This window comes from Bolinopsis microptera, chromosome 8, assembly GCF_026151205.1.
Source record: "Bolinopsis microptera isolate Bmic1 chromosome 8, MBARI_Bmic_1.0, whole genome shotgun sequence".
NCBI lineage: Eukaryota > Metazoa > Ctenophora > Tentaculata > Lobata > Bolinopsidae > Bolinopsis > Bolinopsis microptera.
The window spans coordinates 5,315,617-5,328,049 of NC_087079.1; the positions used below are offsets into that span (position 1 = coordinate 5,315,617).

Sequence of the window (12,433 nt, forward strand, 5' to 3'; positions counted from 1 at the left end):
TGTCATCCACTTTTTTCGTGAATTATCCATTACAATAATCTACAAATATCTACATTTATCTACAAAAAATGTATATCTCAAATATGTGCCCAGAAATTGTACTGAATTTTTGGAGATAAATGTATAAATTTGTAGAATTTGTAGAATTTTCGTGAATTATCCATTGACAATAATCTACAAATATCTACATTTATCTACAAAAAATGTTATCTCAAATATGTGCCCAGAAATTCTACTGAATTTTTGGAGATAAATGTATAAATTTGTAGAATGTCATCCACTTTTTTCGTGGATTATCCATTCTACATTAATCTACAAATATCTACAAATATCCACTTGCCCCCCCCCCCCCCCCCCTATGTATAAAACAGTAATTTATTTTATTGAAACAATTATTTGATAAAACAATTTTTGTAATAAAGGGGTCATAATCCCCCTCCAGTTTCACTTTCTCGATATGGTTAGTTTTAATCGTTAAATTTCGTTACACCTCTCGGGTTTAGTGAACTGTTTAGTGTTTATCTCATCTAACTGCTGGTGGTTTGATTTGACCTCTCCGCAACATCTTACTATATATAAAGCGAGACGATATAATATGTTTATTTATATATCCGTACCATCAACCACGGCATCAACTTTAACGCGACTTTCCGCAAAAACGGTAAAAGATATACAACTTAAACTTTTTTGACTGGTTCAAATGCTTTAATGGCCATCAAATCAGCATGAATAAATAAAACATTGGCCATGGAATAAGAATTTTGGTGCCCACAATTTGGACACCCAAGTGGTGTCGAAAACGCGAATTAAATATAAAATATGTAACAATTATTTTAGTCTCTTGAGTCTTGACACCACTTATGGGTCAGACGGGTTCCTGCTAGTGGTGGCAATGTGTTTACCGGTTGTAATTTTAACTACTGACTAATTAAAATCAGGTATCAGATAATTTAATGTAACGGTAGCTTTGAAAAAGCGCCAGAAAATAGCAATAGGTCTTATTGTGCTGTTAGAGATTTGAGAGATTTAAGATTATTACATTGACAAGTAACTTAGAAGGGAATACTTAGAACTTTTTAAAAATTCCCATAAAAATTTATATTTTGCTAAATGAAACAATGAGCTGTGGCGAGAGATTATAACCATTTCGAGATGAGAAACATTCAAACAATTTTTCAAATTATTGACAAATTTTGTAAAAAGGACTTTGAATTTATTACTTAACAAATAAAAGTTAAAAGTTAACAAATACAATTTAAAATTAACACAACTAAATTTTCAGAAATACGATTCATGACAGACAAATAATTGTCAACCTTCTTTTTTCAGAATAGAAATAATTTCTGAGCTACAGTTCAATAATATCAAAAACTCAATCAATAGCATTGACCCATATTTTGGAATTTACTGCCGTAGTAACGTACGTAGTTAAAATATACGCGACGTACGCAGTTAAAATAGACGCAAAAATAACGTACGTAGTTAAAATATACGCAACTTAACTGCTCGAGGAAATTATCAGAGAAATTATAAACTATAGAGAAGCTACAAAGAAATTAACTACAGAAACCTACTTCATCATTTTATCTTTACAGAATAGGAAGTATCTCTCAAGTACAGAAAATGGGTTTAACAGAATCAAATGATCTTATTCACTCCTCAGTCTCATCACTGGGAATCAGTTCCTGTTCTTTTTGTTTCTTCAATGTTATAGTAGAGTGAAAATACCCATACCCAAAATACATCAAGACCCCAACAGCAAAGTAAGCAACAGTCATCAGATGTGCCATTACATTAAGGGAACTGAACAAAGCCAGATTGAGAAATATACCAATTGCTGGAATAAACGGTATTCCAGGACACACAAAACCAGGATTCTTCTGAGGCTGGATGTGGTAGGTCATCTTAATGTGGATCAGTATTAGAGTGTTTATCAACCCAAGTAATATCATTATTGGGAAACGAAATTTCCAGAAGGGCCATGAGCTTGGCCAGTAAATAAACGCGATGCAAATTGTCGAACTAACTGTGAAAATACTCACCCAACTGATCACTTTCCACTCTTGATTTTCAATGTACCCAGAATCCTCACTGTCCTGCTGATCCCAAGATGTAAAAAGCTGATCTTCATTCATCATAACTTCGTTTTGAATAAGTCCCGAGGATTCATCAACAACTTCTTTTTGTTTAGAGTAAGAAATAATTATGAGAGTGAAGCAGACTGCTACAAAAGTAACCAATGCTCCTCCTGCGACCAGATGAATCAGAATCTCGTAGGAGAACACTATCGTAAAGAAAATTATCACAATTGTAGCGAAGACTGTTGCAATAATAGGTACTTTTGAGGACTCGGCCACCAAACCAATACAACTGAAAATCAATCCATCCTCAGATAGCACCATGAGCCCTCGAGCCAGTGTGGTAAGAGAGCACAAAGCTACACTTCCAGAAGCAAAAAGGATCGCTGCTGCGATAATGTACTTAGGGATTGTGAGCCCATGTGCCTGTAAGGAACCAGGAATCCCCGTACTTTCGTTAAGGGTATACCAAGGTACCAGGTAGGAGATAGCAGCACTTACTAATAGATAAACTAGAACAGAAATTCCGAAGCTTAAACCTGTTGCAAGAGGGACGTCTCTTTTAGAATTCTTGGCTTCCGCTGAAAGGCTGACCACCGATTCGAAACCTGCGAAGGACATAATCACAACAGCCGCTCCAGTTACAACTCCTGAAAATCCATAAGGAAACACCCCTCCTCTTCCTGTTTCAGGGTCAGTGGAGTTGGTGAATGTCTTGCTACTGCCGTACATAAATGAAATGATGCAGTACATGGCCAGAGAGATGAAACTAAATACCACTGTGAGGGTATTCACGATAGCGACCTGTTTGACTCCGATACAGTTGACGATACAACAAAATAAGATTAAACCAATAGTCAACAAGTTGACATTTTCGGTTAAGTAATCCGGAAGAAAAGTACTAGCATACTCTACTTGAATTTTATGGGCGTTACCCCCCAAGATAAACTTGTCGATATTCTGTCCAAATCCCACGGCCACCACGGCTACGGCCAATGCCATTTCTGTCATAATGAACGTTCCTACGAGTCCTGCAGCAAATTCTCCCAAAGCAGAGTACACGTACACATACGCGTTCCCAATACCTCTGTATCTAGCTCCCAAATCCATGTAAGCTAGAACAGTAAATATTAGAACTGCTGCAGCTAAGAGATAAGAGACTACCAATCCTGGACCAGCAACCATCCTTATAACTCCTGGTGTCAAAATGAATATTCCTGCACCCACAATATGAGCCAATCCCTGCACTGTCAAATCGAAAATGTTCAGACATTTCTTTAAGTCCTGAGTTTGGAGTTCGGGGGAAGACTTCTGGACTAACCTCTCTAACAAAAAAGGAGGTTTACAATTGTAGTTTTCAACACAAGATTCCATGTAGTTTTCACAACAACAACCTGCCATAAAACTCCTGGGATATTTATTACTATATATCAGTTTCTGATAGTCATATTTCAGCTTAAATCAAAGTTAAGAGATTAAGCAGTGAACCTTCGGACGTAAACATAATAGAAAAAACAAATGTTCAATGTTCCTCTAATTACCTCGAAGAACAAACTTAATACATTCCAATGGTGGAATTTGAACAGTTTTCCTGGAAAATCTCTTACATGACAGACACGTTGATGATCAACACACAAGGGTCTCGTACAAGGGTGCCGTACGCACAGATTAACAAGTACAATTATTATGTAAATTTATCAATTAAGCACATAAATTTAAATATGATAATTATTAATTATGCGTCATATGAGGACTCATATATTTAGGTGTCTTGAGTCTGGCTACCATTATCTTGCTCTACACACTGCCCTACACCAAAGATAAAGATTAAAACCTCTTCATAGGGCTACCTTAACTCTACGCTAACTCGGGAACCAAAACATCTCACCAATTTAACAAAAATATGTCGCGTTACGCCGATCGATTACCACATTATAGTAGTGTTTAGTAAAGTAATAAGTTTCAAGCCTTTGTTTATATATTAGATGCCTTGGACGTAAGGCTGAAAGAGGTGCAACGATGGTTCTAAAAAGACTTAAGTGCGGTGGATGCAGAATCCTCTTTACTAATCGCAGCATTCATCGCTATCCGCACTTTCGGTTGTTTTACGAAATTTGCGAACCTTTTTATTCAATTCTTCATAGCTTTGTCAATTCAAAAAGTTGGTACCAGGTTATTGCAGACTGCTGGGTTCAATGACATAATATTAACAGTCGATATGAATTATTATAGGTGATCTTTAGTACAAAACAAGAGAGGGACTGATTTGCTGACCAGCCCTTTATCAACTCTCGACAATAATTTTCTTTCAAATATAACTACTTGACACCAAGATTCTTGTTTTGTGCGTTTTCTTCCTTCGAATTGATCAAACATCGTTTAGTGTTTACTACTTTTTGTGAGGGTGACTGTAGTTTGTTCTGGCACTTCCTTTTTAATTTCAAGTAAGCGATTAAGGAAATTAATTAGCCTGATTGATTGTATCGCTGAGTGCTGACAAGTACCAAAACATTGTGCAACTTTCAAATCTGCTTAAGTAAACTTTGATCTCGTTTTCAGTAACCTTAAGTCACTCTGTGCCAGGCACTATATTTGCATACTAGCTGTATGAGGTTAGTCGTACGAGCCAGTGAGTTTTTACTTTGTATCATCATCCGAAGGCGTATTAATCAGCTGCTTAGTGATAATTGAATATTATAGTTATTTCAGGTATTATAGTTATAAATAAATGTATTATTACGCAATAAACAACGTTCAAGGTCAATGTTTCGCACAGAGTTTCCCAAAAATGTATCACAGAATTTCTGCAGAAATTCTGTGATACATTTCCTTTACCCTCATGAGCTTTTGTTCATATTGTGTTCGCGAAGGTATATTATAAAGTTATAATATAGATTAATTGTCTTAACAATTGGTCAATGTTCTCATTGTTCCAAATCACGTTAATAACAGATTAACTGATAACTAACCTTATGCATATCACATTTGACATCACATGTACATACGTATTATGTTATATCCTCATCTTTGCCTTTGTTCATAAGAGGGCCTCTGTGTATCGTCTTCTGACTGTTTGCAGTGTTCGGTTTTCCAGACATTGATTGGGGTGTCTAGTGGTTAACTTTATGTCTAGTGGTCTAAGTTTTTATATCTAAGTTTTAGGGAAGTTGGGAAGTTTTTGGCCGACAAAGTTACGTCAGCAGAGGAGTGGGTTAAGAAATGCTTGTGAAAGTGGATTCCTGGAAACCAATTTTTCCACGGTTCATGCTACCCTGATCATTATGATCCTATTCCTAACCTTTTTTTTCGGTTTTCTGAAGTCTGTACCTAGTAGTATAAGTACCTACCTCTCGATATACGATTCTTAAAGTTTTTTCCTGAAACTCCTTTTGTTCATGTTTCATGCTACTCAATCATGAGACTAATAAACAGCGAACTATAACTCCATCATTTGATATGGTAACAAATGTTTCAATATCTAGTTTGATACAGTATCTTTTTTGTGTTTCAGTATCTTGTTTGTGTTCATTATATAGTTTCAATAAGCTTTCGAAAGAACCATATTTTATGTTAAGTGTGATATAGAATATAGATCTGAGATTAAATGTTTATAGATTAAATGGTTAACATAGTAATTGACGGAAGTTTAATCTGGCGCTGTTTTGTTGCAATCCCCTCCTGATATACACAGACTGAAACAATAAGTACAACTATAATAGACGTATAATGCAGTAATATGTGGTTGTACTTCATTAGAATCAAATTGAAAGGAGACTTCTACTTCGGGATTAGACAAGCTCAATTGCTAAATCAAAATAGCTTGACAATCAAAACTATGTGTGCAGCGTTTTAACGTTATAATCGACATTTTTGTTTCGGCATTGTTTTGATATAGAGAGTCTCTATTAGCGACATTTACTGTACCGGAAGCGTTTCTCTACGTACCAAGATTCACATTCAACAATTTCAACAATTTCAACAATTTCAACAGTTTCAACAGTTTCAACAATAGATAAACGTTAACAACCGATATGTGGAATAGCAAATAGTTTACTAGGCATCACATCTATAAACACAATGGAAACAAAGAACACAAAAAACAAAGAAATGTGACTGAGCTCTCTATATTCGTTAAATTGCGATAATATTGTGAACTGTCTGAATTATACAGTGTCTGATAGAACAAACAACGCTAAAACTTACATTAATACATTTGTTGAGGTAAAGTGAGGTTCAAGAGTTCTTCTATTTGAAATTGATAAACTTTTAAATTCCTATCAGTTTCATCTAAACATTTTATCTCTGGAGGGGGGTTCTTAAAACATATAAATGATACGAAAAGTTGTGCTAAGATCTTATTTCTGGGTGTGGTTATTTGCACATGGTATTTCACTAGCATTTCCCAATTTTTGTCCTTTTTTGTCTTTTTTGTCCCGACACTACCCAGTTTTCTCAAACGGGAAACAACCCCCCCTCCCCCCCCCCCCCCCCCCCCCCGTGCACATGTAGTGTGTATTGTAACATGTGCCATCATATGTCTACCCCCCCCCCCCCCCCCCGTGCACATGTAGTGTGTATTGTAACATGTGCCATCATATGTCTACCCCCCCCCCCCCCCCGTGCACATGTAGTGTGTATTGTAACATGTGCCATCATATGTCTACCCCCCCCCCCCCCCCCCCGTGCACATGTAGTGTGTATTGTAACATGTGCCAACATATGTCTACCTCTGTCGTATCCGAGAAAGTCTCCATCCTATTCTTATCCTATTGTTACTGAACCGGTCACTAATAATACTTTATACTTTGTACTTTATTTCCATGTTGTTAGTTGTTACATGTTGATGTATTGATTTGATTCTTCTTTTATTTATAAAGCTTGTCCATGTGGTGATAGCCAATTCTATAAATAACGTGTCTGTTTTTATCTAACCCCATTGTCTGTCTTAGCATATAATACATAGTACAGACAAATCTGCTTTTTTATGTCTTGCCTATCAAGCAACTTGCTATTTAACATCCTTTTTGAGGAAAATGAGTTTGGAGAGGGGAGCACAAAAAGTTTAATTTTTTTGACAATTATAGAGTAAAGCAGGCTTTTTAAAACTTATAAATTCCCTCTTCTTCTTACTAGGGGGACCTTTCTTATCCTCTGTGGATGGATTTATTCTTGTGGACGTAAATAATAGGAAAAAAGAAGATTTTGTTAAGTGTAAAAAAGTGTAAAAAGGTGTAAAATATTGCAAAAAAGTTAAGTACACCACCCCCCCCCCCCCCCCCCTCCCCCCAGCTTTGTTCAAAATTTAACCAGCTTTGTTCAAATTGTAATTAGCTTTGTTCATGTCCCCTTAGTTTGGTTTGATCATTCGACATTCTGTGGACCGCTATTGTTTCTTTTTGCCCTTGTTAAATAATTGTTCTCCAGATTAGACTTGACTACTTGAATTTAGGTACAGTAATGTTACACGGTCTTCTATATGGCTAGTGTATAAATGTGATTCCCCAGTGTCTGTTTTAGTGATAGTATAGTATAGTACAGACAAATCCGATTAAAAATAGCTTTTCTATTTGTTGCCTTTCAAGCAGATTGAAATTACATCCTTTTTGAGAAAAAACAGTTTTTCCACGTGTCTCAACTCTCAATCGATTTCAATCATTTTTGGCAGATTCAAATGTTGTTTTTTTTAATATTTATAATCAAATAAGGCAATTAATTTGAAAAATATTTTTTAAATGATAGTAATAATCTCTCACTGCACTCCTAATAAAAATATTGATATGTCGTCTGACAAATTTTTGTGAAAACCGAACGTTTTGTGGGCTCCAATGGCCAGATTATATTACTCAACATGGAAGAATGTCCTGTTTCTCTCATTAAATAACACAAAATTACTTCGTCGTGTATACTCAATCTATACAATATTGGTATGTAAAATAGATACGTTCGAATAATCATTTTTCACTTTCTCTGCTAGCACTACGTGTTGGAAATATGACTACTGAAGCATTTATAGGAGTATAATGGCATCTTGCTTTGGCAACTACAACTGCAAGCCTCCTTCTTTCTTCGAGAGGCTATTCCAGAAATCTTCCCCCGAACTCCAAACTCAGGACTTAAAGAAATGTCTGAACATTTTCGATTTGACAGTGCAGGGATTGGCTCATATTGTGGGCGCGGGAATATTCATTTTGACACCAGGAGTTATAAGGATGGTTGCTGGTCCAGGATTGGTAGTCTCTTATCTCTTAGCTGCAGCAGTTCTAATATTTACTGTCCTAGCTTACATGGATTTGGGAGGTAGATACAGAGGTATTGGGAACGCGTATGTGTACGTATACGCTGCTTTGGGAGAATTTGCTGCAGGACTTGTAGGAACGTTCATTATGACAGAAATGGCATTGGCCGTAGGCTTGGTGGCCGTGGGATTCGGGCAGAATATGGACAAGTTTATCTGCGAGGGGAACGCTCATAAACTTCAAGTTGAGTATTCTAGCACTTTTCTTCCGGATTACTTAGCCGAAAATGTCAACTTGTTGGCTATTGCTTTGATGCTGTTTTGCTGTATCATAAACTGTATCGGAGTCAAACAGGTCGCTATCGTGAATACCCTCACAGTGGCATTTAGTTCCATCTCTCTGGCCATGTATTGCATCATTTCATGTATGTATGGCAGTAGCAAAACATTCGCCGACTCCACTGACCCTGAAACAGGAAGAGGAGGGGTGTTTCCTTATGGATTTTCAGGAGTTGTAACTGGAGCGGCTGTTGTGGTTGTTTCCTTTGCAGGTTTCGAATCGGTGGTCAGCCTTTCAGCGGAAGCCAAGAATTCTAAAAGAGACGTCCCTCTTGCAACAGGTTTAAGCTTCGGGATTTCTGTTCTAGTTTATCTATTAGTTAGTGCTGCTATCTCCTACCTGGTACCTTGGTATACCCTTAACGAAAGTACGGGGATTCCTGGCTCTTTGCAAGCGCACGGGCTCACAATCCCCAAGTTTATCATTGTAGCGGCGATCCTTTTTGCTTCTGGAAGTGTTGCTCTATGCTGCCTCACCACCCTAGCTCGAGGGCTCATGGTGCTCTCTGAGGATGGATTGATTTTCAGTTGCATTGGTTTGGTGGCCGAGTGCTCTAAGGTACCTTTTATTGCAACAGTCTTCGCTACAGTTGTGATAATTTTCTTTACGATAGTGTTCTCCTACGAGATCCTAATTCATCTGTGTGCAGGAGGAGCATTGATTACTTTTGTAGCAGTCTGCTTCACTCTCATAATTATTTCTTACTCTAAACAAAAGGAAGTTGTTGACGAATCCTCGGGACTTATTCAAAACGAAGTGATGACTGAAGAACAGCCTTAACATCTTTGGATCAACAGGACAGTGAAATTCCCGGGGACATTGAAAATCAAGAGTGGAAAGTAATCAGTTGGATGACTATTTTCATATTTATTTCGACGATTTGCATCGCGTTTATTTACTGGCCAAGCTCATGGCCCTTCTGGAAAATTCGTCTCCCAATAATGATATTACTTGGGTTGATAAACACTCTAATACTGATCCACATTAAGATGATCTACCACATCCAGCCTCAGAAGAATCCTGGTTTTGTGTGTCCTGGAATACCGTTTATTCCAGCAATTGGTATATTTCTCAACCTGGCCTTGTTCAGTTCCCTTGATACAATGGCACATCTGATGACTGGTGCTTACTTTGCTGTTGGGGTCTTGATGTATTTTGGGTATGGGTATTTTCACTCTACTATAACATTGAAGAAACAAAAAGAACTAGAACTAATTTGGAGTGATGAGACTGAGGAAGATTTAAGCTAGTGATTAGATTCTGTTAAACTAATTTTCTGTACTTGAGAGATACTTCTTATTTTGTAAAGATAAAATGATGAAGTATGTTTCTGTAGTTAATTTCTCTGTAGCTTCTCTATAGTTTATAATTTCTCTGGTATTTTCCTCGAGCAGTTAAGTTGCGTATATTTTAACTACGACAGTAAATTTCAAAATATGGGTCAATGCTATTGATTGAGTTTTTGATATTATTGAACAATAGCTTAGAAATTATTTCTCTTCTGTAAAATAAAGTTATTAACTATTTTTCTGAAAATTTTGTGTTCAAATTCACCGAAGTACTAAATGTAAAGTCCTGTTTATAAAATGTATCAAAAAATTAAAAAAAGAAGATGTACTTCTCAATCTCGAAATCTCAGTAATGCAAGTCCCTTCAGTGACCGGTGACCAACCATCAAAAACCCATTTTATCTGACTCGCAAAAAATCACATCAAAGCACTTAATCAATGAGGATTAAATGATGGTGTATTCAAAGAATTTCAATTGATTGATTTAGAAACTACTAGCAGGAACCCGTTTAAGACTAAAATAATTATTACCTATTTAATTCGCGTTTTTGACACCACTTGGGAGTCCAAATTTTGGTCACTAAAATTCTTATTCCTTGGCCATTTTTTAATTTTTTATGCTGATTTGAAAAGCATAATTTGACCCATTCAAAAAAGTTTCAGTTGTATATCTTTTACGGTTTTTGCGGTAAGTCGCATTAAAGTTGATGCCGTGGTGTCAGTAAAATGGCACGGATATATCCAATATCCATATATATAACAACGCTAAAACTTACATTAACTAGCAGGAACCCGTCTAACCCTAAAGTGGTGTCAAGACTCAAGAGACTAAAATAATTATTACCTATTTAATTCGCGTTTTTGACACCACTTGGGAGTCCAAATTTTGGTCACTAAAATTCTCATTCCTTGGCCATTTTTTAATTTTTCATGCTGATTTAAAAAGCATAAAAGCATTTGACCCATTCAAAAAAGTTTCAGTTGTATATCTTTTACGGTTTTTTCGGAAAGTCGCATTAAAGTTGATGCCGTGGTGTCAGTAAAATGGCACGGATATATCCATATATAAACGGATTAAACGGATTAAACGTATTAAACGGATTAAACGTTAATTGGTCAAGAGAAGCCCTAACACTCCTGGCTTGACAATACAAGAATGAAATCATAACCTAGAAATCAGATACGAAAACCGTGAAAAAACAAATATCATAATTTAAGCTAAGTCTCTCGGGAAACGAAGTGAATCTATATTAACTAAGAATTTAGCAATCCCTTTTAAAAGCTTTGGTTGAGTGAATATGAGATCCATTCCCTCGAAGAGGTTGGTTTTAGCTTCAGGGCTAAGGCGGTCCCTGTTGTCTTGGTAGAGGGGGCAGGTTCTAAGCACATGAACCTCATCTTCAATTATGGGATCAAAGAAGGGTAACTCTGCCATGTAACAACGCTAAAACTTACATTAACTAGCAGGAACCCGTCTAACTCTAAAGTGGTGTCAAGATTCAAGAGACTAAAATAATTATTACCTATTTAATTCGCGTTTTTGACACCACCTGGGGGTCCAAATGTTGGGCTCTTAAACTCCTATTTCTTGGCCAATTTTTTATTTTTTCATACTGATTTGAAGGCCATTAAAGCATTTGACCCAGTCAAAAAAGTTTCAGTTGTATATATTTTACGGTTTTTGCGGAAAGTCGTGTTAAAGTTGATGCCGTGGTGTCAGTAAAATGGCACGGATAAATAAATATATATATATCGTCTCGCTTTATATATAGTAAGATACATTTGTTGAGGTAACGTGAGGAAGAGTTCTTCTATTTGAATTCCTATCAGTTTCATCTAAACATTTTATCTCTGGAGGGGGGTTCTTAAAACATATAAATGATACGAAAAGTTGTGTTAATATCTTATTTCTGGGTGTGGTTATTTACAACTCCCTAGAGTACATGGTATTTCACTAGCATTTCCTAATTTTTGTCCTTTTTTGTCTTTTTTGTTCCGACACTACCCAGTTTTCCCAAACGGGTCTGTTTTATGTAACCCAATTGTCTGTCTTAGCATATAATACATAGTACAGACAAATCTGCTTTTTTATGTCTTGCCTGTCAAGCAACTTGCTATTTAATATCCTTTTTGAGGAAAATAAGTTTGGAGAGGGGAGCATAAAAAGTTTAATTTTTTTGATAATTATATATTAAAGCAGGCTTTTTAAAACTTAGAAATTCCCTCTTCTTCTTACTAACGGGACCTTTCTTGTCCTCTGTGGATGGATTTATTCTTGTGGACGTAAATAATAGGAAAAAAGAAGATTTTAAAAAGATAATTTTGTTAAGTGTAAAAAAGTGTATAAAGGTGTAAAATAGTGCAAAAAAGTTTAGTGCACCACCCCCCGGCCCCCTGCATATTTAAGTTTAAATTTAGGAAAATCAAGGTTGTGGTGGAATATATTTGTGGTGGAATATATTTGTAGTGGAATATATTTGCAGTGCAGCAA

The 12,433-nt window shown here is 36.3% G+C and overlaps 3 protein-coding genes across 6 annotated transcripts in view; 2 read left to right on the forward strand and 1 right to left on the reverse strand.

The window, feature by feature from the left end:
- The window catches only part of LOC134820250 (neurobeachin-like protein 1), a 162,517-nt gene that overhangs the window by 117,068 nt on the left and 33,016 nt on the right, over positions 1 to 12,433 (forward strand). The window lies entirely within an intron of this gene.
- Positions 1,132 to 3,482, reverse strand: LOC134819987 (high affinity cationic amino acid transporter 1-like). The gene has a single exon (XM_063830147.1). The coding sequence runs from the start codon at positions 3,477 to 3,479 to the stop codon at positions 1,653 to 1,655; it is 1,827 nt and encodes a 608-aa protein (XP_063686217.1). The 5' UTR covers positions 3,480 to 3,482; the 3' UTR covers positions 1,132 to 1,652.
- On the forward strand, positions 8,057 to 10,179 carry LOC134820252 (high affinity cationic amino acid transporter 1-like). The gene has a single exon (XM_063830482.1). The coding sequence runs from the start codon at positions 8,099 to 8,101 to the stop codon at positions 9,431 to 9,433; it is 1,335 nt and encodes a 444-aa protein (XP_063686552.1). The 5' UTR covers positions 8,057 to 8,098; the 3' UTR covers positions 9,434 to 10,179.